The 27,229-nt window shown below is 42.0% G+C and overlaps 1 protein-coding gene across 1 annotated transcript in view; it reads left to right on the forward strand.

The window, feature by feature from the left end:
* The window catches only part of LOC128646073 (membrane primary amine oxidase), a 78,059-nt gene extending 50,900 nt beyond the window's left edge, over nucleotides 1-27,159 (forward strand). Inside the window, exons 2-4 of the mRNA XM_053699517.1 lie at nucleotides 12,249-12,534; nucleotides 25,528-25,657; nucleotides 26,016-27,159. Coding sequence (XP_053555492.1) covers nucleotides 12,249-12,534; nucleotides 25,528-25,657; nucleotides 26,016-26,303 — 704 coding nt within the window. The 3' untranslated portion in view covers nucleotides 26,304-27,159. The remainder of the gene's footprint in view (nucleotides 1-12,248; nucleotides 12,535-25,527; nucleotides 25,658-26,015) is intronic.
* Nucleotides 27,160-27,229: the final 70 nt, after the last annotated feature.

Here is a 27,229-nt window from a genome sequence, read left to right on the forward strand (position 1 = left end):
AATAAATATAATATAGGGGTCGGCGGTGTTAGGGGCAGCAGATTAGGGGTACATAGGGATAATGTAGGTTGCGGCGGTGTGCGGTCGGCAGATTAGGGGTTAAAATGTTTTATTAGAGTGGCGGCGATGTGGGGGGGGCCTCGGTTTAGTGGTACATAGGTAGTTTAGGGGTGTTAGTGTACTTTAGAGCACAGTAGTTAAGAGATTTATGAACCGGCGTTAGCCCAGAAAGCTCTTAACTCCTGGCTTTTCTCTGCGGCTGGAGTCTTGTCGTTAGATTTCTAACGCTCACTTCAGCCAAGACTCTAAATACTGGCGTTAGGAAGATCCCATTGAAAAGATAGGCAATGCCCATAGAAATGCCCCTTTAGGGGCAATGGGTAGTTTAGGTTTTTTTAGTGTTAGGTATTTTTATTTTGGGGGGTTTGGTGGGTGGGGGGTTTTACTGTTAGAGGGGGGACTTAGTATTTTTTTAACAAAAAGAGCTGTTTAACTTAGTGCAATACCATACAAAAGGCCCTTTTAAGGGCTATTGGTAGTTTAGTATTAGATTAGGGGGTGTTTTTATTTTGGGGGGCTTTTTTATTTTCAAAGAGATTCATTTTTTCTGTAATGTTAGACTTTTTTATTTTCTGTAATTTTAGCTTAATTTAAACAAAAGGCTAGATTACGAGATTTACGTTATGAGTAAAAAAGCAGCGTTAAGGCTCATAACGCTGCTTTTTCACTACAGCTGCTATTACGAGTCTTGTAGGTACAGCTGCCCCGCACACTTTTTTGTCCGTACTGCAAATTAACTTACGCAATTTTCGGAAAGTCTTTTTTCAATGGGACTTCCATAGCGCCGTTATTACAAGTTTTTCTTTGGAGGCCAAAAAGTGAGCGGTACAGCCTATCCCGCAAGATTCGTAATGCATTCTAAAGTCAGTAGTTATGAGTTTTACACTACAAAGCTGTAGCATAAAACTCATAAGTAAAGTGTTAAAACGTACACTAACACCCATAAACTACCTATTAACCCCTAAACCAAGGCCCTCCCGCATCGCAAACACTGAAATAAAATTATTAACCCCTAATCTGCCTCTCCTGACATTGCCGCCACTATAATAAACATATTAACCCCTAAACCGCCGCACTCCCGCCTCACAAACACTAATTAAATATTATTAACCCCTAACATCGCTGCCACCTACCTAAATTTATTAACCCCTAATCCAATCAGCCAATAGGATTGAGCTCGCATTCTGTTGGCTGTTCCAATCAGCCAATAGAATGCAAGCTCAATCCTATTGGCTGATTGGATCAGCCAATAGGATTTAAGCTCAAATTTTTCACCTTTAATTCTGATTGGCTGATAGAATTCTATCAGCCAATCGGAATTCAAGGGACGCCATCTTGGATGACGTCATTTACAAGGAACCTTCATTCGTCGTTAGTCATCGGAAAGAAGAGGATGCTCCACGTTGGATGTCTTGAAGATGGAGCCGCTCTGCACCGGATGGATGAAGATAGAAGATGCCGTCTGGATGAAGACTTCTGTCCGTCTGGAGGACCACTTCTGCCAGCTTGGATGAACACTTCTCCCGGCTTCGTTGAGGACTTCTTGCCGCTTTGCTGAGGACTTCTCCCGGCTTCGTTGAGGATGGATGTCGGCTCTTCAAAACTGTAAGTGGATCTTCAGGGGTTAGTGTTAAGTTTTTTTAAGGGTTTATTGGGTGGGTTTTATTTTTAGATTAGGGTTTGGGCAGCAATAGAGCTAAATGCCCTTTTAAGGGCAATGCCCATCCAAATGCCCTTTTCAGGGCAATGGGGAGCTTAGGTTTTTTAAGTTAGAATTTTATTTGGGGGGTTGGTTGCGTGGGTGGTGCGTTTTACTGTTGGGGGGGTTGTTTGTATTTTTTTTACAGGTAAAAGAGCTGATTTCTTTGGGGCAATGCCCAGCAAAAGGGCTATCTGATGAAACAGTGTGATACACTGAGAAACGCGTTGCTGTTGTTTTTACTGTTAATACATTTTTATCCTTTTTAAACTCTCCATCTGCTGCCTATCATCATTTTTGGCTCTGGCCAAAACATCTATTTTGACACTTTATATAGTGTCCCTGGACCTGCGGTTGGATCTATGATACACTGAGCCGCGTCATCTACTTCACATATGGTTTTCCTGGACTCTCCCTAGTGAGACGAGGACCCCCACTGGTGACATCTTCATACTGTTGTCTACCGGACGACGTGTAGTTCCGGACTGCGAGTACTGCACTTTTGTGCTCCACATTGTGTGAGTAGGATTCTTATGTCCCTATTGCTGCCTTTATCAATTTGTATATGATCTGCACTATGTGGCACCCCTCCTTTTTAGAACTGTTTCAAAATCCTTGGAGGTTGAACTTCAGCTCCACAAAGCACTGTATTAGTGAAACGCTGTAAAGTGAAGCGCTGTAAAGTGAGGTATACCTGTATTAGTTATATTGTAGCTAGCTTAGGGTTTATTTTACAGGTAAGTAGTTTTAAATAGGAATTATTTCGTTAATGATAGTAATTTTTATTTAGATTTATTTTAATTATATTTACGTTAGGGGGTGTTAGGGTTAGACTTAGGTTTAGGGGTTAATACATTTAGTATAGTGGCGGCGACGTTGGGTGCAGAAGATTAGGGGTTAATAAATGTAGGTAGGTGGCAGCTATGTTAGTGAAGGCAGATTAAGGGTTAATAATATTTAACTAGTGTTTAGGATGCGGGAGTGCGGCGGTTTAGGGGTTAATATGTTTATTATAGTGGCGGCGACGTTGGTGGCAGCAGATTAGGGGTTATTAAGTGTAGGTAGGTTGCGGCGACATTGGGGGCGGGAGATTAGGGGTTAATAAATTTAATGTAGGTATCGGCGATGTCCGGAGCAGCAGACTAGGGGTTAATAAATATAATGTAGGTGTCGGCAATGTCGGGGGCGGCAGATTAGGGGTTAATAAGTGTAAGATTAGGGGTGTTTAGACTTGGGGTTCATGTTAGGGTGTTAGGTGTAAACATACATTTGTTTCCCCATAGGAATCAATGGGACTGCATTACGGAGCTTTATGCTGCTTTTTTGCAGGTGTTAGACTTTTTTTCAGCCAGCTCTGCCCATTGATGTCTATGGGGAAATCGTGCACGAGCACGTATAACCAGCTAACCGCTGACTTAAGCAGCGCTGGTATTGGAGTGCGGTATGGAGCACAGTTTTGCTTTACGCTCACTTCTTGTCTTTTAACGCCGGGTTTATGAAAACCTGTAATACCAGCGCTGTAGGTAAGTGAGAGGTGACAATAACGTGCAAGTTAACACCGCACCCCTCTTACCGCAAAACTCGTAATCTAGCCGTCAGTTTATCAAGATGAGCTGTGTGTATAAAAGGAGTGTGTGTTTTCAATAAAATCAGTTCCTGGTTCACCGGAATGCTAGTATGTCTAGTTATTTGGGTGGGCTCCTGCTAAAATCACTTTCCTGGGCTACATAGCAGCCTGTACCAGGCAGAGGAAGGACACTCTGGCACATCTACCTAGTCTGGGTAGCCGGAGTCTGCCACAGGGTGGGACCCTAAGTACTGGTGCTGTCGGCATCAGGGGTGGTTACAGGCTGTGGTCACTTGCCAGCTACATAGCTGCAGTCGGCAGGGATGAAGAAGAACCCGTTTGGCGGAGCTACCCATTCGGGGTAGTTGGGGTATCCGTCACATTGGCTGGCAGCGGTGGGATCTGCTTCTTCCACATAATTCCTGCTGACAGAGGAGAAGGGCCACAGTAGCCAGTAACTATGGAAGTTGAATTTCTAAGGAGAGTACAGGCTTCGGCGGCCCTGGATTGCTATTTACAAAAAGGACAGAGGACCCACAGTTTGGGAGCGAGATGGACCAGGGTCTGGAGGATATCTCTGGGCTCCAAGAGGAGCTGCTGGATCTCTTGGAGGAAACCTGGCTGCTAGACGATCTGAATTTTATAATTGACCAGGAAGAGGCACTGGTCAAAGAATACAAGAGGCTGCTAGATCTCATTGAGCAGCGTGCCAAGGGTATACAGATCTGGGTGCAGCTCTCTGGGATTCATGGAGCTCGACCATGGAGGATGGGCAACCAAGATAAAGGGAACCAGGGCTGCTGGATATTGATCAGCAGTCTGGCTTCGAGCTTATGGTCTTGGACCAGGGGGCCACCCTAGCAGAAGCGATGGCAACAGGGCAGAGAGTCGCCGGCCTCTGCCCAGCCCCTGCAGCAGCTCTGGTAAACCAGGGAGAGGAGGTAGTTGTCCTCCCTCCCCTTACACAAAACCCCTTGCAGGGAGAAACAGATGCCGATAACTCTCCCCAGCAGCAGAACCCCTTCCTGGGAGAGGAGACAGTTAATCTCTCTCCCCAGCGGCAGAGCCAGGAGCCGGGAGAGGAGACAGTCGTCTCTCTCTCCAGCGGCAGAGCCATCCCCTGGGAGCGGAGGTAGTCATCCTCCCTCCCCTTACACAGAACCCCTTCCTGGGAGAGGAGACAGTCGGTCTCTCTCCCCAGCGGCAGAGTCAGGAGCCGGGAGAGGAGACAGTTGGTCTCTCTCCCCAGTGGCAGAGCCATCCCCTGGGAGCGGAGGTAGTCGTCCTCCCTATCCTTACACAGAACCCCTTGCAGGGAGAAACAGATGCCGATAACTCTCCCCAGCGGCAGAACCCCTTCCTGGGAGAGGAGACAGTCGGTCTCTCTCCCCAGTGGCAGAGCCAGGTACAAGGAGGGGAGACAACCGGTCTCTCTCCACAGCGGCAGAGCCATCCCCAGGGAGAGGAGGTAGTTGTCCTCCCTCCCCTTACGCAGAACCCCTTCCTGGGAGAGGAGACAGTCGGTCTCTCTCCCCAGCAGCAGAGCCATCCCCTGAGAGCGGAGGAAGTAGTTCTCTCTCCTCTTACACAGAACCCCTTGCAGGTAGAGACGGATGTCGATAACTCTCCCCAGCGGCAGAACCCCCTCCCGGGGGAGGAGACAGTCAGTCTCTCTCCCCAGCGGCAGATTCAGGAGCTGGGAGAGGAGACAGTCGGTCTCTCTCCCCAGCGGCAGAGCCATCCCCTGGGAGCGGTGGTAGTCGTCCTCCCTCCCCTTACACAGAACCCCTTGCAGGGAGAAACGGATGCCAATAACTCTCCCCAGCGGCAGAACCCCTTCCTGGGAGAGGAGGCAGTCGGTCTCTCTCCCCAGTGGCAGAGCCAGGTACAAGGAGAAGAGACAACCGGTCTCTCTCCACAGCGGTAGAGCCATACCCAGGGAGAGGAGGTAGTTGTCCTCCCTCCCCTTACGCAGAACCCCTTCCTGGGAAAGGAGACAGTCGGTCTCTCTCCCCAGCAGCAGAGCCATCCCCTGGGAGCAGAGGTAGTCGTCCTCCCTCCCCCCTTGCAGGGAGAGACAGATGTCGATAACTCTCCCCAGCGGCAGAACCCCTTCCCGGGGGAGGAGACAGTCGGTCTCCCTCCCCAGCAGCAGAGCAGTTTCCCATGGAGCGGAGGTTGCAGACCTCCCTCCCCAGTGGCAGATCTTCTTCTCGGGAGAAGAAACAGACGGTCTCTCCCCTCAGTAGCTTGGCAGGGTCTCTACCTTGTTCTCGCCCCAGAGTATTTCTCATGGGGTACCCGCTCATGCAGTTGGTGCCACAAGTTTGGGCACCCGAGTTTTGCCTGCCCCACCAAGGAGCAACTTCCACCTACAGCCGGGAAACCGGCAATAGCTTTGTTGGATACCCGCCCCATCATTTGGTGCCACCAGTTTGGGCACCCGAGTCTTGTCTGCCCCACCAAGGAGCAACCTCAACCTACAGTCTGGGGTGGGGATACAGCCGGGAAACCGGCACTGGCTTTGTTTGTGGGTGGGTCAGCCGGTACTAAACAGAGTGTCACAGAGAGAGGCAGTGTGGCCATGGAACTTAAAGTGAAGGTAAAGTTGCGGCTCTCGGATCATTCATATATGTAGCCTATGCGCTAATATATGAAAACGCTAACTTTTAATAAAAAAAAAAATAATTGTAAAATTATATTTTTTATATATTACATTTGCTATTGACAGCACCGTCGCTCCACCCTCGATTTGACTTCCTGGTAAGTGCTCTATCCCATGTAGAAAGCGGCCCCACCCGCTTTCTACGTAAGCAGCCAGGCTCACTCCCTATTAACTAAGATGTTCGCATTGTGTTGGGCATGCGCTGTAGATAGAGGGGGCGGTTTGTCTACAATCGTGGGCACCTAATGGCCAGGATTTCAATTGGATGCCGGCGTTTACGTCACCATAACAAAATATGTGACACAGAGCCAGGCATTACGCTGAACTCTAGTATTTAAGGTTTGCAATGTCATTATATCGTTTATTATTCAAAATGAAAAAAAATTATGAATTAAACTTATGTTTATTTTTATTGATCTTTCAAATCCTGCTTTTCATATGGTGCAACTTTACCTTCACTTTAAGGACACTGGAACTTGTGGGACAGCAATTGTTTGGGAGCCGGCCTTAGCAAACTTGTTTGGGACATTGCATTATGTGACTATCCCTGCACCCAGGATATAAACGCCAGCAGGAACCCCCCAGGATGTCCCAAGCTCAGGAGATGGGATAACCTCTCCCAGAAACCGAGAAGTGGAGGGCCACCGTCGGACAGCCCCAGGCCGACCCGTTAAGAGTCTAGCCGGGTCTGCTGAACTGGAGGGGGGGAGATGTCATGGATACCGGGCTGCAAGGGTTAAATTTCTACCCCCTACAACCTCACCCCTGTTGTTTCTCAGTGGTTTTGGGCTGCTCAGTGCCACCACAATCTCTGGGAGCTTTTTGTTGCTTGTTTTTGTTAAGAGAAGAGCTGGTCTATGACCGGGAAAACCCTCCTAGGCTGGCCAGGCTCCTGGAACTCCCGGTCTGTCTGGAGGGGCAGGAATGGCGGGAAAATTATGGGATTGTCCTTTGTCTTATCAAGATGAGATGTGTGTATAAAAGGAGTGTGTGTTTTAAATAAAATCAGTTCCTGTTTCACCTGAATGTTAGTATGTCTAGTTATTTGGGTGGACTCCTGCTAAAATCACTTTCCTGGGCTACCCGTTTGGTGGAGCTACCCAGTCGGGGTAGTTGGGATATCCGTCATACCGCCAAACCCCCACATCGCAATAAACCTAATTAACCTATTAACTCCTAAACCACCAACCCCCCCACAATGCAAATAATTAATTTAATTACTAAGCCCCCTAACCTAACACCCCCTAAATTAACCCCAATACTAAGTTACACTTAAATAAAACCTAACATTAAATTACAAAACAAAATCTAAAATTACAAAAAATAAAAAACTCTAAAATTACAGAAAAAAATAAACAAAATTATCTAAAAAAACAACAAAACCTAATCCCTATGAAAACAACCCCCACCCAAAATGAAAACACCCCCTAAACTAAACTACCAATAACCCTTAAAAGGGCCTTTTGTAGGACATTGCCCTAAGTTAAACAGCTCTTTTACATTTAAAATTACTAAATCCCCCCTAGCAGTAAAATCCCCCACCCACCAAACCCCCCAAAATAAAAAACTTACACTAAAAAACTTAAAGTACCCATTGCCCTAAGTTAAACAGCTCTTTTACATTTAAAATTACTAAATCCCCCCTAGCAGTAAAATCCCCCACCCACCAAACCCCCCAAAATAAAAAAACACACTAAAAAACTTAAAGTACCCATTGCCCCTAAAGGGGCATTTGTATGGGCATTGCCCTTAAAAGGGCATTCAGCTCTTTTCCAGCCTATTAAATCCCTAATCTTAAAAATAAAAATAGAAAATAAAAAAAAATCCTAACACTAAGCCTCAAATAGGTACTCACTATTCCTGAAGTCCGGCGGAGAAGGTCTTCCAGGTGGCTCCGTCATCTTCTATCTTCACCCGGAGCGAAGGCGGTGTGACGCTGGCTTCCCCAATGTGTGGATCCTCATCGGTGGTCCTCGGCGGCGGCGGTCCTCAGTGGCATGGAGGCTCCTCTTCATGCGATCGTCCGTCGCACACTGAAGATTGGGGTACCTTGCATTGCAATAGGATGAGAGCTACTGAAATCTTATTTGCTGATTTGAACAGCCAATAGGATTTCAGTAGCTCTAATCCTATTGGCTGATTTCAAAATTTCAGCCAATAGGAATGCAAGATACCCCAAATTGATTTTGGTACTTTGCATTCAATCTTTAGTGTACGGCGGACATCGGATGAAGAGGAGCCTCCATGCCGCCGAGGACCGCCGCTGAGGATCCACGCGTCGGGGAGAACAGCTCTGCACCTCCGCTCTGCACTGCCGCTGAGGATCCACAGCTCCGCACCTCCGCTCCGTGCCGCCTTCGCTCCAGATGAAAATAGACGATGATGGAGCCGCCTGGACGGGACCGCTATGCTACAGAAAAAAAATCCTTCAGAGCGGCAGGGAAGGGTAAGGAGGAAGGGGGAGGAGGGAGAGGGGGAATCATACAGTGGAGGTGGGATTAGAGGGTGGGAAAGCGATCTGGGAGGGGGGTAAATAAATTAAGGGGCAGCTACACTACAGAAAAATGTGTTGTTTTTTTTACTAAATAAAATGGCCAAATTTTGAAAAACTGGGTACTGGCAGACAGCTGCCAGTACCTAAGGTGGCGGATCTAGTTAGAGGTGGGAGGGTTAGAGAGCTTTTTGGGAGGGATCAGGGAGGTAGGAAGGTAAGGGGGTAATCCTACACTTAAGAAAATATTAATAATAAAAAATAATAATAAGGGGGGGCGGAGCTAACCGCCAAAGCAACCAGACGCATAATACAGTAGCTCCCGGCTTTAATAATGATTCTGGGGGTTCTTTTTGACCTAAAGGCTCAGAAAAAGGGACAGATGTACTTTGAACCCCTACCTAAGAGCCTGATCGAAGGATCTGGAGAAGATCTGGGGAATTTTTTTATAGCCCACTGACGGAGAGAACCATTGCGGCCTAATCACGAAGAGGTTTAAACATGGAGGATTCCCGCATGGCCATCCTAGCCCTCTTTAAGCAGTATGACCGCAATATCAAAAACAGACTGGATCGTCTTATTTCTGCAGTTACACACCGGGCTGAGGAAGAAGGTAGTGCCAAATCTTGTGCGGGAACCGATGTGGCTCTGGATATGCACATGACTGCTCACCAGGGGACTTTTACCCGACACCTTCTACCGGAGACAACCTACCCTTTAAAACCTGCTCCAGACCGTGAGAATAGCGATCACTCGCCATGCTCCTCGGACCTGGGAGGTGCAGTTGCTGCTTGCGACTTAAATGGAATCTGCATGTGCCCTCAGGAGGGAGCAACTGGAGAGAGTGTTGGACGGGAAATTCTAGCTCCGGAGGAGGGCTGCCCTGCCGTGTGGGCTTCCTATTTCCACTGTCTGATCCTGAAATGCAGTCGCTCAATTATGCATCTGCTGGTGCTGCCTTCTCAGGGCCCTGGACAGTCTTGTTGTACCAGCATAAAAACCGGAGTTGGGTGAATATCATGAAGTGGCAGTGGATGCCAACTGTTCTGGGTTGTAAGAACGTCCTGCCTACCCCTCACACTCCTTTATAAGTTCAGTACTCGGCCTCATTAACTGACTATGTTATAATTGACACTGCTGAATCTGCATTCATGAAGAATAATTTGAAAAATCTGCAGATTGGGTAATTGACTCCCCTTGATGTTTACGCTATGGGTAGAACTGAAGGAGATTTAGTGCCCACAGTTGTAATTCCTTAGTTGTCTAGATATATTGTTTTTGTTATGTACTTGTTGCAGAAAGTTATTCTCTTCTCATATACTTACCGCTTCCTCTATATATTTGCTGAAGCCTACATGTTTTTTTTTTTTTTTTTTTTTTCCTATTCACTACTGTGTGATTCTGTACTGCGAGGATACGTTTTAATTGCCTCACTTATTTTAAACTAGATTCTAGCATTATATGTATACTCAGAAGGGAATGGTGCCTTTGAAGAAGCATTGTTAATCTGCATACCTCTCCTCACACAGAAATGTGAATTTGAACTAGCTAGTAACCCTCTCCCTAGTTTGGGATTATGCTTTCCTATTACAATGTTATCCTATTCCCTTTAGTGCAGTCAGATTATACTAGCTGTAGCATGATTTTCAAGCACTCCTGAAGCATTTATTATTGACTACTGTGTGATTATGTGCTGATAGGAGATGTTTTAAATGTTTCAATTTTTTATGTTTATCCACCACATTACTACTCTAGCTCTTTTAGTGTAGTCAGAGGATATCAGTTACAGCATCACTCTCAGACATTCCTGAACTAACTATTTCTGAGAATACTCATATTTACATGGACTTCGTTTTATGTAATGTATCTATGTTTGCGTGTTTAAAGTTTGACCTCATCAAAATGATTACTTACCAATAGTTGTAAATAGCACGTAAACATAATACATTCAGCTCTCACCTCTTAGGACTGTGAATCCCCGTTAACTACTTCCCTGCACTCAGTTTCACTGATGTTAAGGTACCTCAGTAAATATCTATGTGTTTTTACCATAGTTTGAGCACATTACACATAGCATAGCTTTCATATAGGTTTGAAGCAGTCATTTAGGCTAGACATTAAAGTTGTTAGATGTGCGCAATAACAATACAGCATATTATTTGCGGCATTTCTCCGCCCCCCCCCCCCCCCCCGTGCGGTTAGGGATGATTTCTTTCTTCCTCGCACATTTTCTGACAGAGTTAGGTAGTCTCTGTCCAACCCGCAGAGTCATGATTTAGTTTTCTCTGTACTCTCATAGAACGGCTCTCGGGGTTTCAAAACAGGTAATTCATCCTTGCTATAATTCCCTGCTTCTCTGTAGTTCATTTAAGATAATAGTCCTAATCATCCATATGTTTTAATGCAGTTTCAGTGTTAACCGATGTTAGATTCAGAATAGAAATTAAAGTCTGTTTATTTGAAAGTTGTATATTTGGCCCAGAATTTGTATTATCCCATATACACTGAAACTGTGATTTGTACTGTTATCTCTGTCAACATGTCCTCAAATGCTTGTTTAATTTCTGGTCCCTTGACTGGACCTGTTAATCTGAGGACTTTGAGAATATATTAGTCTCAAAAAAATGAGGTGTTTAGATGTCATGTCATGTCAGTAGAATGTGTCTTATGTAATTTTACCTTTTGATGAGACTGTTATGAACCTGTTGTTTTAACCTCAATAAAAATATTAAAACAAAAAAAATAAAAAAAAATAATAATAATAATAAAAAAAAACATCTGAAACTGCATACAGGCAAACTGTCTGCCAGTACTTAAGATGGGGTGACCAGTGGGGGGGAGAGAGCTGTTTGAGAGGGATCAGGGAGGTATCAGGGGGTGCGAAGTGTCAGGTAGGAGGCTAGCATCTACACTTAAGCTAAAATTAACCTTACAAGCTACCTATTTAACCCCTTCACTGCTGGGAATAATAAAAGTGTGGTGCACAGCTGCCATTAGTGGCCTTCTAATTAGAAAAAAGCATTGGCAAAGCCATATATGTCTACTATTTCTGAAGAAAGGGGATCCCAGAGAAGCATTTACAACCATTTGTGGCTTGATTGCACAATCTGTTTGTAAATAATTTCAGTGAGTAACCTAAAGTTTGCGAAAAAGTTAATTATTTTTTTAATTTGATCGCATTTGTCGGTGAATCAATACTTTGGGTTGTCTACTAAAAAAAAATACATTGTTTGGAAAGGTAAATAAAAAAACAAGGCTCTATTTCTGTTTAAATGGAGTGATGACAAAATGCTAAAAATGCTCTGGTCTTTTGGGGAAGTTTTACTTTGAAATGCCTGGTCCTTAAGGGGTTAATTAATAAAAGTGCCCCTGTTTCTAAGAGTATTTTTAGATACCGGGCACTTATTCATTAAACTTTACAATCACTTTAAGAAAAACTGTCTGGCCTCCAGCGGTTGCAAAATTTCTCAAGCCCCTAGCCAGCTAAGTGATTGTAAAGGCATTAAAATGTATGAAATACCCTTTACAATGTCTCTATCTATCTATCTATCATCTATCTATGTCACATTTTTTAGATATTGCTGTAATTCTGACAGGTTTTCTTGTGTATTTTTAGATCTATTATAATATTTAGTAAGTATATAATTTTATCATATGATAGTATGTGTATATTTATCTACTGTATGTGTAATCTTATGATGGTTATACATTTGTAACAGTTTAACCCTGATTTTATTGTCATTAATGTTTGTTTTTTAATCTGCAGGAACCAATAACTCACTGGTTGCCCATGATATGGAGTTTGAGCCCTTTACTGTTCCATGGAATCCAGAAATGCAAATACAAAGGACAAAGCTCACCAGGAAAACGGTGGACTCTGAAAATGAGGCAGCTTTTGAGTTACATTCCAGTATGCCTCGATACATGCAATTTGCTAGCAATAAGAAGAACAAATGGGGCCATGAGAGGTCCTACAGAATCCAGATGGTCAGCTTTGCTGGGGACTTTCTGCCAGAGGCCAGTTCAGTTCACAACTCAATGAACTGGGCCAAGTGAGTGACTGTTGCTACGGTTCCTTCCATGCTTCTATGACTTCTTGTTTACCCATTCTTCTAGCTTGGCATTTTCTTTTACAAAGCTATGACAAGTCCACGGATTTCATCCTTACTTGTGGGATATTAACCTCCTGCTAACAGGAAATGGCAAAGAGCACCACAGCAGAGCTGTATATATAGCCCCTCCCCTTCCCCTCCACCCCCAGTCATTCTCTTTGCCTGTGTTATACTAGGAAGACATGGTAAAGTGAGGTGTTAGTTTTAGTTTCTTCAATCAAGAAGTTTTTTATTTTAAATGCTACCGGTGCGTACTATTTTCCTCAGGGGGATATGGAAGAAGATTTCTGCCCTGAGGTTTGATGATCTTAGCATTTGTAACTAAGATCCATGCTGGTTCCCACAAGACTTCTGAAGGTAACCATGAGACATCTTCAGTGTGGAGACCGGTTTCATGCTACAAGCAGCATTAAGGTATGTGCAGCCTTTCTTTCTGAGGAGACTTGGTGTATCAGAACTGGCTGGCATTATTTCCCTGTATGGGAATGGGGTAAGCTGTAAAACCTATTTTAATAAGAGCTGTGTTACTGGAGTCCCTATTTTATATTTATCATTAGTTGATATTTGGGCATTATGTGACATGGGAGACAATATAAAAATCGATGTTTTATGTTTCTTATTTTTGGCACTTAAAACTTATTGGCTTTATGCTTGAGGGTTATATTGTGTGTGTATTTTTACTTTAGTGCAAAACTGCATTTCCATGCAGAGTTGTTTGGGCCTACTCTGACTTTTGACCTTAAGGGGCGGAGCCTATTTTGGCGCAATTTCTTCAAGCTTAGCAGCAGCAAACAATAACTCGGTGGCTCCTGGACTGTGTAGCTGGTCTGAAGGGTTGGAAACTAGATTCAAAGTACCCTGGGGGCAGGTAGGCGCAAAGTGTATTTTTATCTATCTTTTTGCGTGGCCTCAGTTGGCTTCGGCCAAATTCATCAGATTCCAGTCGGACAACATAACGACTGTGGCATATGTCAATCATCAGGGGGGAACAAGGAGTTCCTTAGAGATGATAGAAGTATCCAAGATAATCAGTTGGGCAGAGGCCCACTCTTGTCATCTGTCAGCGATCTACATCCCAGGGGTAGAGAACTGGGAAGCAGATTTTCTAAGTCAACAGACTTTTCATCCGGGGGAGTGGGAACTTCACCCGGAGGTATTTGCCTCATTGATTCTCAGATGGGGCAGACCGGAATTGGATTTGATGGCATCTCGTCAGAATGCCAAGCTTCCAAGATACGGATCCCGGTCAAGGGATCCTCAGGCCGAACTGATAGATGCCTTGGCAGTACCTTGGTTGTTCAGCCTAGCTTATGTGTTTCCGCCGTTTCCTCTCCTCCCACGCGTGATTGCTCGAATCAAACAGGAGAGAGCTTCAGTGATCCTGATAGCGCCTGCGTGGCCACGCAGGACTTGGTATGCGGATCTAGTGGACATGTCCTCTCTGCCACCGTGGAAACTTCCGTTGAGACAGGACCTTCTCATTCAAGGTCCTTTCCAACATCCAAATCTAATTTCTCTGCAACTGACTGCGTGGAGATTGAATGCTTGATTTTATTGAAGCGAGGATTCTCTGATTCAGTTATCAATAGATACTGTATAATAGAAAGCCTGTCACTAGAAAGATCTATCATAAGATATGGCGTAAATATCTTTATTGGTGTGAATCCAAGGGTTACTCATGGAGTAAAGTTAGGATTCCTAGGATTTTGTCTTTTCTCCAAGAAGGATTGGAGAAAGGGTTATCAGCAAGTTCCTTAAAGGGACAAATTTCAGCTTTGTCAATTCTGTTTCACAAACGTTTGGCAAATGTATCAGATGTTCAGTCTTTTTGTCAGGCTCTATCTAGAATTAAGCCTGTATTTAGATCTATTACTCCTCCCTGGAGTTTGAATTTAGTTCTTCGAGTTCTGCAAGGGGTTCCGTTTGAACCTATGCATTCCATAGATATTAAACTATTATCTTGGAAAGTTCTGTTTTTGGTTGCTATTTCTTCTGCTCAAAGAGTTTCTGAACTTTCAGCATTACAGTGTGATTCGCCTTATCTCATATTTTATTCTGATAAGGTGGTTTTACGTACCAAACCTGGGTTCCTTCCTAAGGTTGTTTCGAATAAGAATATTAATCAGGAAATTGTTGTTCCTTCCTTGTGTCCTAATCCTTCTTCTAAGAAGGAGCGTCTGTTACATAACTTGGACGTGGTCTGTGCCTTAAAGTTTTACTTACAGGCAACTAAGGATTTCTGTCAATCATCTTCATTATTCATTGTTTATTCTGGAAAGTGTAGGGGTCAGAAAGCTACGGCTACCTCTCTTTCTTTTTGGCTGAGAAGTATCATCCGCCTGGCATATGAGACTGCTGGACAGCAGCCTCCTGAAAGAATTACGGCTCATTCTACTAGGGCTGTGGCTTCCACATGGGCTTTTAAAAACAATGCATCTGTGGAACAGATTTGTAAGGCTGCGACTTGGTCGTCCCTTCACACTTTTTCCAAATTTTACAAATTTGATACTTTTGCTTCTTCTGAGGCTATTTTTGGGAGAAAGGTTCTTCAAGCAGTGGTGCCTTCCATTTAGGTTCCTGTCTTGTCCCTCCCTTTCATCCGTGTCCTATTGCTTTGGTATTGGTTTCACACAAGTAAGGATGAAATCCGTGGACTCGTCATATCTTTGTAAAAGAAAACTAAATTTATGCTTACCTGATAAATTACTTTCTTTTACGATATGACGAGTCCACGGCCCTCCCTGTTATTTTAAGACAGGTTTATTTTTTGAAAACTTCAGTCACCTCTGCACCTTTTTAGCCTTTCCTTTTCTCTTCCTATAACCTTCGGCCGAATGACTGAGGGTGGAGGGGAAGGGGAGGGGCTGGGGAGGGGCTATATATACAGCTCTGCTGTGGTGCTCTTTCCCTCTTGCTGTTAGCAGGAGGTTAATATCCCACAAGTAAGGATGAAATCCGTGGACTTGTCATATCGTAAAAGAAAGTAATTTATCAGGTAAGCATAAATTTAGTTTTTTTAAAGGAGCTACTTATTTAATTTGCATGTGAGTGTTGATTATAGCTGTTTATTCACAAGGCATCAACACCAGTAATGACTGATGAGTGGGTAATAAAAATAGCAAATTGTAGCTATGTTGACTCAACTAAGGCATTTGGTATTACCATACACTTCATTTGAGCTTATAATAACAATTATGTTACTGCCTTATTCTCTGGATGTACAGAAGATTATCTCTCAATTTAGGCCAAATTATAATCGGCGAGATTACAAGTTTTGCATTAGAGGCTATGCGGTGCCAATGAACAGTTTTCTCTCACCGCTCACTTACATACAGCGCTGGTATTACGGGGTTTTACAAGCCTGTCGTTAAAAGACAAAAAGTGAGCGTAGAGCAAAATTTTGCTCCACACTTCACTTCAATACCAGCGCTGCTTAAGTTAGCGGTGAGCTGGTCGTACGTGCTTATGCACAATTTTCCCATAGGAATTAACGGGGAGAGCCGGCTGAGAAAAAGTCTAACACCTGCAAAAAAGCAGCGTAAAACTCAGTAACGCTGCCCCATTGACTCTTATAGGGAAATAAAATTTAAGTTTACACCTAACACCCTAACATGAACCCTGAGTCTAAACACCCCTAATTTTAAACTTATTAACCCCTAATCTGCTGCCCCCGACATCGCCGACACCTACATTATACTTATTAACCCCTAATCTACCGATCCGGACATCGCCACCACTATAATAAACATATTAACCCCTAAACCGCCGCACTCCCGCCTCGCAAACATTAGTTAAATATTATTAACCCCTAATCTGCCGTCCCTAACATCGCCGCCACCTACCTACATTTATTAACCCCTAATCTGCCGTCCCCAACGTCGCCGCCACTATACTAAATGTATTAACCCCTAAACCTAAGTCTAACCCTAACCCTAACACCCCCTAACTTAAATATAATTACCATAAATCTAAATAAAAATTAATATTATTACCTAAATAATTCCTATTTAAAACTAAATACTTACCTCTAAAATAAACCCTAAGCTAGCTACAATATAACTAATAGTTACATTGTATCTAGCTTAGGGTTTATTTTTATTTTACAGGCAAGTTTGTATTTATTTTAACTAGGTAGAATAGTTATTAAATAGTTATTAACTATTTAATAACTACCTAGCTAAAATAAATACAAATTGACCTGTAAAATAAAATCTAACCTAAGTTACACTAACACCTAACACTACACTACAATTACATAAATTAACTAAATTAAAAACAATTAAATAAATTAAATTAAATTAGCTAAATCACAAAAAAAAAAACACTAAATTACAGAAAATAAAAAACAAATTAGAGATCTTTAAACTAATTACACCTAATCTAATAGCCCTATCAAAATAAAAAAAAGCCCCCCCAAAATAAAAAACCCCTAGCCTAAACTAAACTATCAATAGCCCTTAAAAGGGCCTTTTGCAGGGCATGGCCCCAAAGTAATCAGCTCTTTTACTTGTAAAAAGAAAATACAAACAACCCCCCCAAGAGTAAAATCCACCACCCACTCAACCAACCCCCCAAATAAAATACTAACTAAAAAAACCTAAGCTCCCCATTGCCCAGAAAAGGACATTTTAATGGGCATTGCCCTTAAAAGGGCAGTTAGCTCTTTTGCGGCCCAAAGCCCTAACCTAAAAATAAAACCCACCCATTACACCCTTAAAAAACCTAACACTAACCCCCTGAAGATCGACTTACTGTTCTGAAGACCGGACATCCATCCTCAACAAAGCCGGGAGAAGTCTTCATCCAAGCCTGGCAAAGTGGTCCTCCAGACAGGCAGAAGTCTTCATCCAGACGGCTTCTTCTATCTTCATCCATCCGACTCGGAGCGGGTCCATTTTCAAGACATCCGACGCGGAGCATCCTCTTCAGCCGGAGTCTTCTTACTGAATGACGGTTCCTTTAAGTGAAGTCATCCAAGATGGCGTCCCTTAGATTCCGATTGGCTGATAGAATTCTATCAGCCAATCGGAATTAAGGTAGAAAAAATCCTATTGGCTGATGCAATCAGCCAATAGGATTGAGCTTGCATTCTATTGGCTGATTGGAACCTTAATTCCGATTGGCTGATAGAATTCTATCAGCCAATCGGAATCTAAGGGACGCCATCTTGGATGATGTCACTTAAAGGAACCGTCATTCAGTAAGAAGACTCCGGATGAAGAGGATGCTCTGTGTCGGATGTCTTGAAGATGGAGCCGCTCCGCGTCGGATGGATGACCACTTCGCCCGGCTTGGATGAAGACTTCTCCCGGCTTCGTTGAGGACTTCGGCCCGGTTGGATGAAGACTTCTGCCGCTTCCTTGAGGATGGATGTGCAGTCTTCAGAACAGTAAGTCGATCTTCAGGGGGTTAGTGTTAGGTTTTTTTAAGGGTGTATTGGGTGGGTTTTATTTTTAGGTTAGGGCTTTGGGCCGCAAAAGAGCCCTAATGGGCAATGGGGAGCTTAGGTTTTTTTAGTTAGTATTTTATTTGGGGGGTTGCTTGTGTGGGTGGTGGGTTTTACTGTTGGGGGGGTTGTTTGGATTTTCTTTTTATCTGTAATTTGTTTTTTATTTTTTGTAATTTAGTGTTTTTTTGTGATTTAGCTAATTTAATTTATTTAATTGTTTTTAATTTAGATAATTTATTTAATTGTAGTGTAGTGTTAGGTGTTAGTGTAACTTAGGTTAGGTTTTATTTTACCGGTCAATTTGTATTTATTTTAGCTAGGTAGTTATTAAATAGTTAATTACTATTTAATAACTAATCTACCTATTTAAAATAAATGCAAACTTGCATGTAAAATAAAAATAAACCCTAAGCTAGCTACAATGTAACTATTAGGTATATTGTAGCTAGCTTAGGGTTTATTTTATGGGTAATTATTTAGTTTTAAATAGAAATAATTTAGGTAATAATATTAATTTTTATTTAGATTTATGGTAATTATATTTAAGTTAGGGGGTGTTAGGGTTAGACTTAGGTTTAGGGGTTAATACATTTAGAATAGTGGCGGCGACTTTGGGGGCGGAAGATTAGGGGTTTATAAGTGTAGGTAGGTTGCGACAACATTGGGGGTGGCAGATTAGGGGTTAATAAAAATAATGTAGGTGTCGGCGATGTTGGAGGCAGCAGATTAGGGGTTAATAAGTATAATGTAGGTGGCGGCGAGGTTAGGGACAGCAGATTAGGGGTTAATAATATTTAACGAGTTTTTGCGAGGCGGGAATGCGGCGGTTTAGGGGTTCATATGTTTATTATAGTGGCGGTGATGTCCGGAGTGGCAGATTAGGAGTTAAAATCATTTTATTTTAGTTTTTGCGATGCGGGAGGGCCTCGGTTTAGGGGTTAATAGGTAGTTTATGGGTGTTAGTGTACTTTTTAGCACTTTAGTTATGAGTTTTATGTTACACGTTGTACCATAAAACTCATAACTACTGACTTTAAAATGCGTTAGAGATCTTAGAGGTAGAGGGTGTACCGCTCACTTTTTGTCCTTCCAGGACAGACTCGTAATGCCAGCGCTATGGAAGTGCCATAGGAAAAAGGGTTTACAAAGTTTACGTAAGTCGTTTTGTGGTAAGGCCAAAAAAGTGTGCAGGGACCCTAAACCTGCAAGACTCGTAATATCAGCGGTAGTGAAAAAGCAGCGTTAGGACCTGTTAACGCTGCTTTTTCAGCCTAACGCAAAACTCTAAAATGTAGGCAATGCATACATTTAAGCTGATTTCTTATAAGTCCCCCATTAATATATTGCAACACCGATGGGAACATAATACTTTAAGGTACAAAATAGTGTAACATATGCTAGGGTTGTAAAGCTCTCAGTTTCCCATATACAAATGCAATTAACAATTCTGGTTTTCTTTCATGTAATTAGCAAGAGTCCATGAGCTAGTGACGTATGGGATATACATTCCTACCAGGAGGGGCAAAGTTTCCCAAACCTCAAAATGCCTATAAATACACCCCTCACCACACCCACAATTCAGTTTTACAAACTTTGCCTCCTATGGAGGTGGTGAAGTAAGTTTGTGCTAGATTCTACGTTGATATGCGCTCCGCAGCAAGTTGGAGCCCGGTTTTCTTCTCAGCGTGCAGTGAATGTCAGAGGGATGTGAGGAGAGTATTGCCTATTTGAATGCAGTGATCTCCTTCTACAGGGTCTATTTCATAGGTTCTCTGTTATCGGTCGTAGAGATTCATCTCTTACCTCCCTTTTCAGATCGACGATATACTCTTATTTATATACCATTACCTCTGCTGATTTTCGTTTCAGTACTGGTTTGGCTTTCTACAAACATGTAGATGAGTGTCCTGGGGTAAGTAAATCTTATTTTCTGTGACACTCTAAGCTATGGTTGGGCACTTTATTTATAAAGTTCTAAATATATGTATTCAAACATTTATTTGCCTTGACTCAGGATGTTCAACATTCCTTATTTTCAGACAGTCAGTTTCATATTTGGGATAATGCATTTGAATCAATTTTTTTCTTACCTTAAAATTTGACTCTTTTTTCCCTGTGGGCTGTTAGGCTCGTGGGGGCTGAAAATGCTTCATTTTATTGCGTCATTCTTGGCGCAGACTTTTTTGGCGCAAAAAATCTTTTCTGTTTCCGGCGTCATATGTGTCGCCGGAAGTTGCGTCATTTTTTGACGTCTTTTTGCGCCAAAAATGTCGGCGTTCCGGATGTGGCGTCATTTTTGGCGCCAAAAAGCATTTAGGCGCCAAATAATGTGGGCGTCTTATTTGGCGCCAAAAAATATGGGCGTCGCTTTTGTCTCCACATTATTTCAGTCTCATTTTTTCTTTGCTTCTGGTTGCTAGAAGCTTGTTTATTGGCTTTTTTTCCCATTCCTGAAACTGTAATTTAAGGAATTTGATCAATTTTGCTTTATATGTTGTTTTTTCTCTTACATATTGCAAGATGTCTCACGTTGCATCTGAGTCAGAAGATACTTCAGGAAAATCGCTGTCTAGTGCTGGAACTACCAAAGCTAAGTGTATCTGCTGTAAACTTTTGGTAGCTATTCCTCCGGCTGTTGTTTGTATTAATTGTCATGACAAACTTGTTAAAGCAGATAATATTTCCTTTAGTAATGTACCATTGCCTGTTGCAGTTCCTTCAACATCTAAGGTGCAGAATGTTCCTGATAACATAAGAGATTTTGTTTCTGAATCCATCAAGAAGGCTATGTCTGTTATTTCTCCTTCTAGTAAACATAAAAAATCTTTTAAAACTTCTCTCTCTACAGATTAATTTTTAAATGAACATCATCATTCTGATTCTGATGACTCTTCTGGTTCAGAGGATTCTGTCTCAGAGATTGATGCTGATAAATCTTCATATTTATTTAAAATGGAATTTATTCGTTCTTTACTTAAAGAAGTACTAATTGCTTTAGAAATAGAGGATTCTGGTCCTCTTGATACTAATTCTAAACGTTTAGATAAGGTATTTAAATCTCCTGTGGTTATTCCAGAAGTTTTTCCTGTTCCTAATGCTATTTCTGAAGTAATTTCCAGAGAATGGGATAAATTGGGTAATTCATTTACTCCTTCTAAACGTTTTAAGCAATTATATCCTGTGCCGTCTGACAGATTAGAATTTTGGGACAAAATCCCTAAAGTCGATGGGGCTATTTCTACCCTTGCTAAACGTACTACTATTCCTACGTCGGATGGTACTTCGTTTAAAGATCCTTTAGATAGGAAAATTGAATCCTTTCTAAGAAAAGCTTATCTGTGTTCAGGTAATCTTCTTAGACCTGCTATATCATTGGCTGATGTTGCTGCAGCTTCAACTTTTTGGTTGGAGACTTTAGCGCAACAAGTAACAGATCATGATTCTCATAATATTATTATTCTTCTTCAGCATGCTAATAATTTTATCTGTGATGCCATCTTTGATATTATCAGAGTTGATGTCAGGTTTATGTCTCTAGCTATTCTAGCTAGAAGAGCTTTATGGCTTAAAACTTGGAATGCTGATATGGCTTCTAAATCAACTCTACTTTCCATTTCTTTCCAGGGTAACAAATTATTTGGTTCTCAGTTGGATTCTATTATCTCAACTGTTACTGGTGGGAAAGGAACTTTTTTACCACAGGATAAAAAATCTAAGGGTAAAAACAGGGCTAATAATCGTTTTCGTTCCTTTCGTTTCAACAAAGAACAAAAGCCTGATCCTTCATCCTCAGGAGCAGTTTCAGTTTGGAAACCATCTCCAGTCTGGAATAAATCCAAGCCTTCTAGAAAGGCAAAGCCTGCTTCTAAGTCCACATGAAGGTGCGGCCCTCATTCCAGCTCAGCTGGTAGGGGGCAGGTTACGTTTTTTCAAAGAAATTTGGATCAATTCTGTTCACAATCTTTGGATTCAGAACATTGTTTCAGAAGGGTACAGAATTGGTTTCAAGATGAGACCTCCTGCAAAGAGATTTTTTCTTTCCCATGTCCCAGTAAATCCAGTGAAAGCTCAAGCATTTCTGAATTGTGTTTCAGATCTAGAGTTGGCTGGAGTAATTATGCCAGTTCCAGTTCTGGAACAGGGGATGGGGTTTTATTCAAATCTCTTCATTGTACCAAAGAAGGAGAATTCCTTCAGACCAGTTCTGGATCTAAAAATATTGAATCGTTATGTAAGGATACCAACATTCAAAATGGTAACTGTAAGGACTATCTTGCCTTTTGTTCAGCAAGGGCATTATATGTCCACAATAGATTTACAGGATGCATATCTGCATATTCCGATTCATCCAGATCATTATCATTTCCTGAGATTCTCTTTTCTGGACAAGCATTACCAGTTTGTGGCTCTGCCGTTTGGCCTAGCTACAGCTCCAAGAATTTTTACAAAGGTTTTCGGTGCCCTTCTGTCTGTAATCAGAGAACAGGGTATTGTGGTATTTCCTTATTTGGACGATATCTTGGTACTTGCTCAGTCTTTACATTTAGCAGAATCTCATACGAATCGACTTGTGTTGTTTCTTCAAGATCATGGTTGGAGGATCAATTCACCAAAAAGTTCATTGATTCCTCAGACAAGGGTAACCTTTCTGGGTTTCCAGATAGATTCAGTGTCCATGACTCTGTCTTTAACAGACAAGAGACGTCTAAAATTGATTTCGGCTTGTCGAAACCTTCAGTCACAATCATTCCCTTCGGTAGCCTTATGCATGGAAATTCTAGGTCTTATGACTGCTGCATCGGACGCGATCCCCTTTGCTCGTTTTCACATGCGACCTCTTCAGCTCTGTATGCTGAATCAATGGTGCAAGGATTACACAAAGATATCTCAATTAATATCTTTAAAACCGATTGTACGACACTCTCTAACGTGGTGGACAGATCACCATCGTTTAATTCAGGGGGCTTCTTTTGTGCTTCCGACCTGGACTGTAATTTCAACAGATGCAAGTCTCACAGGTTGGGGAGCTGTGTGGGGATCTCTGACAGCACAAGGAGTTTGGGAATCTCAGGAGGTGAGATTACCGATCAATATTTTGGAACTCCGTGCAATTTTCAGAGCTCTTCAGTTTTGGCCTCTTCTGAAGAGAGAATCGTTCATTTGTTTTCAGACAGACAATGTCACTACTGTGGCATACATCAATCATCAAGGAGGGACTCACAGTCCTCTGGCTATGAAAGAAGTATCTCGAATTCTGGTTTGGGCGGAATCCAGCTCCTGTCTAATATCTGCGGTTCATATCCCAGGTATAGACAATTGGGAAGCGGATTATCTCAGTCGCCAAACGTTGCATCCGGGCGAATGGTCTCTTCACCCAGAGGTATTTCTTCAGATTGTTCAAATGTGGGAGCTTCCAGAAATAGATCTGATGGCGTCTCATCTAAACAAGAAACTTCCCAGGTATCTGTCCAGATCCCGGGATCCACAGGCGGAAGCAGTGGATGCATTATCACTTCCTTGGAAGTATCATCCTGCTTATATCTTTCCGCCTCTAGTTCTTCTTCCAAGAGTAATCTCCAAGATTCTGAAGGAATGCTCGGTTGTTCTACTGGTAGCTCCGGCATGGCCTCACAGGTTTTGGTATGCAGATCTTGTCCGGATGGCCTCTTGCCATCCGTGGACTCTTCCGCTACGACCAGACCTTCTGTCGCAAGGTCCTTTTTTCCATCAGGATCTCAAATCCTTAAATTTAAAGGTATGGAGATTGAACGCTTGATTCTTGGTCAAAGAGGTTTCTCTGACTCTGTGATTAATACTATGTTACAGGCTCGTAAATCTGTATCCAGAGAGATATATTATAGAGTCTGGAAGACTTATATTTCTTGGTGTCTTTCTCATCATTTTTCTTGGCATTCTTTTAGAATTCCGAGAATTTTACAGTTTCTTCAGGATGGTTTAGATAAAGGTTTATCCGCAAGTTCTTTGAAAGGACAAATCTCTGCTCTTTCTGTTCTTTTTCACAGAAAGATTGCTAATCTTCCTGATATTCATTGTTTTGTACAAGCTTTGGTTCGTATAAAACCTGTCATTAAGTCAATTTCTCCTCCTTGGAGTTTGAATTTGGTTCTGGGGGCTCTTCAAGCTCCTCCGTTTGAACCTATGCATTCATTGGACATCAAATTACTTTCTTGGAAAGTTTTGTTTCTTTTGGCAATCTCTTCTGCCAGAAGAGTTTCTGAATTATCTGCTCTTTCTTGTGAGTCTCCTTTTCTGATTTTTCATCAGGATAAGGCAGTGTTGCGAACTTCTTTTGAATTTTTACCTAAAGTTGTGAATTCTAACAACATTAGTAGAGAAATTGTGGTTCCTTCATTATGTCCTAATCCTAAGAATTCTAAGGAGAAATCATTGCATTCTTTGGATGTTGTTAGAGCTTTGAAATATTATGTTGAAGCTACTAAGTCTTTCCGAAAGACTTCTAGTTTATTTGTTATCTTTTCCGGTTCTAGAAAAGGCCAGAAAGCTTCTGCCATTTCTTTGGCATCTTGGTTGAAATCTTTAATTCATCTTGCCTATGTTGAGTCGGGTAAAACTCCGCCTCAAAGGATTACAGCTCATTCTACTAGGTGAGTTTCTACTTCCTGGGCGTTTAGGAATGAAGCTTCGATTGATCAGATTTGCAAAGCAGCAACTTGGTCCTCTTTGCATACTTTTACTAAATTCTACCATTTTGATGTATTTTCTTCTTCTGAAGCAGTTTTTGGTAGAAAAGTACTTCAGGCAGCGGTTTCCGTTTGAATCTTCTGCTTATGTTTTTCATTAAACTTTATTTTGGGTGTGGATTATTTTCAGCAGGAATTGGCTGTCTTTATTTTATCCCTCTCTCTCTAGTGACTCTTGCGTGGAAAGATCCACATCTTGGGTAATCATTATCCCATACGTCACTAGCTCATGGACTCTTGCTAATTACATGAAAGAAAACATAATTTATGTAAGAACTTACCTGATAAATTCATTTCTTTCATATTAGCAAGAGTCCATGAGGTCCGCCCTTTTTTTGGGGTGGTTATGATTTTTGTATAAAGCACAATTATTCCAATTCCTTATTTTATATGCTTTCGCACTTTTTTATCACCCCACTTCTTGGCTATTCGTTAAACTGAATTGTGGTTGTGGTGAGGGGTGTATTTATAGGCATTTTGAGGTTTGGGAAACTTTGCCCCTCCTGGTAGGAATGTATATCCCATACGTCACTAGCTCATGGACTCTTGCTAATATGAAAGAAATAAATTTATCAGGTAAGTTCTTACATAAATTATGTTTTCATTGGCTTTTAACTCAGAGATCTGCCCCTTTATTAAACACCTGGTGGTGATTTAACATATCACTGTGATACTTATACTTTCCATTGGGTGCCGTAACAGTGTAAAGACCTATGCACAGATTAATGCTCTTTTCTCAAAGTTCAGTTTGTGTATTTGCAGGTACAAGCTGGCAGTCACAAAGCGCAAAGATGAGGAGCCTCAAAGCAGCAGCATCTACAACCAAAATGACCCCTGGTCCCCAACTGTCAAATTTTCTAGCTTCATTGATAATGAAAGTATCAAAGATCAGGTTAGTAAGTATGTGGGTATTTACTGCACCCTGAAGTCTCCGGTTCTTACATACACCAGCATGGGCAGGTTCATCCTCTTTTGTCCTATAACGGAGCTAGCTAAATCAACTCCATATCAGCCATAATCCCCCTTATACCCCATTCTTAGGTGCCATTTTCACACAAGCCGTTCATTACATCTCATCCAGGGATCTTCCAGTCCATGTCACCCCCCCCCACTATATGTGATAATATTTAAAATGTCTTGGACAAGCTAATAAAGTGAATGGGGCCTTCATATTGTGTTTTTAGAAAAAATGCACCATTTCTAATGTCAGGAGGCTGCTCATTATGTTGTCTTACCCTTTGTGTTTCTAGGATCTGGTAGCCTGGATCACAGCTGGGTTCCTGCACATCCCCCATGCAGAAGATATTCCCAACACGGTTACTGCAGGAAATGGAGTGGGCTTTTACCTCAGACCCTATAATTACTTCAATGAAGACCCTTCAGTTCACTCTCATGATGCTGTTTATTTCCAGCCCCACGATAAATACAACTCATGTAGTGTCAACCCATTGGCATGCCTGGCTAACACTGCCTCATGTTCCCCTGGTATACCTCCATTTACCTATAATGGATTTGACAACCATCTTATAGTTATTTGATAGAATTGACTCTTCTCTGCACTGTGAAATGTGGACTTTCTAAAGGGACAGTAAAGTCAAATGTAAACTTTCAGACAGAACATGCAATTTAAAACCACAGGTGGCCCTCGTTTTACAACGGTTCAATTTACACCGTTTCAGAATAACAACCTTTTTTTTTCCAATCATGTGACTGCTATTTAAAAGCATTGAGAAGCAGTGCATTTATTAAAATAGCCAGTAGGTGGAGCTGTCTGCTTGTGTTGCAGCAAAGCCAAGCAAGCTGAAATTAATCAGTTTAACCAGACCTGAGCTATCGAGCAGATTTCAAAGGAACAAGATCTTCCTGTCTATAAATCAGTCCAGATTGGAATGCATAGAAAGAACTGTTTGCAGAAAAATGCAAGTGAAGTCTGTGTTGTGTGATTATTTTTTTTAGGTTTATAATGCTGTTTAGCAAATGTTTTTGTTCATTTAACTTAGTTTAATTATATATTCTGTGTTGTGTGATTTTTTTATTAGGTTTATAATGCTGTTTAGCATTTAAAGTATTCATTTCAAAGCTTTAAAAATAATGTATTAGGTGTTACTTATGACAATTTTGAGAGGGGCATGGACACCTTTTGTTAAAAAGCATACCTGGGTAGACTCAGGAACAGCACTGGACTACTGGGAGCTAGCTGGTGATTGATGGCTGCACATATATGCCTATTGTCATTGACTCACCAAATGTGTTCAGCTAGTTCCAGTAGTGCATTGTTATTCCTTTAACATTGGATGCCAAGAGAACAAAGCAAATTTGATCATAGAAGTAAATTGGAAAGTTGTTCAAAACTGTGTGCTGTATTTAAATAATAAATAAATGGGTTTCATATTATTTTATGGTCGAACTGCACTGCCTCGTAATTACAAAGTATATTGAGAGAGTAGTCACCTTCTTGTGATTC

This window comes from Bombina bombina, chromosome 1, assembly GCF_027579735.1.
Source record: "Bombina bombina isolate aBomBom1 chromosome 1, aBomBom1.pri, whole genome shotgun sequence".
In the NCBI taxonomy this organism is placed as follows: domain Eukaryota; kingdom Metazoa; phylum Chordata; class Amphibia; order Anura; family Bombinatoridae; genus Bombina; species Bombina bombina.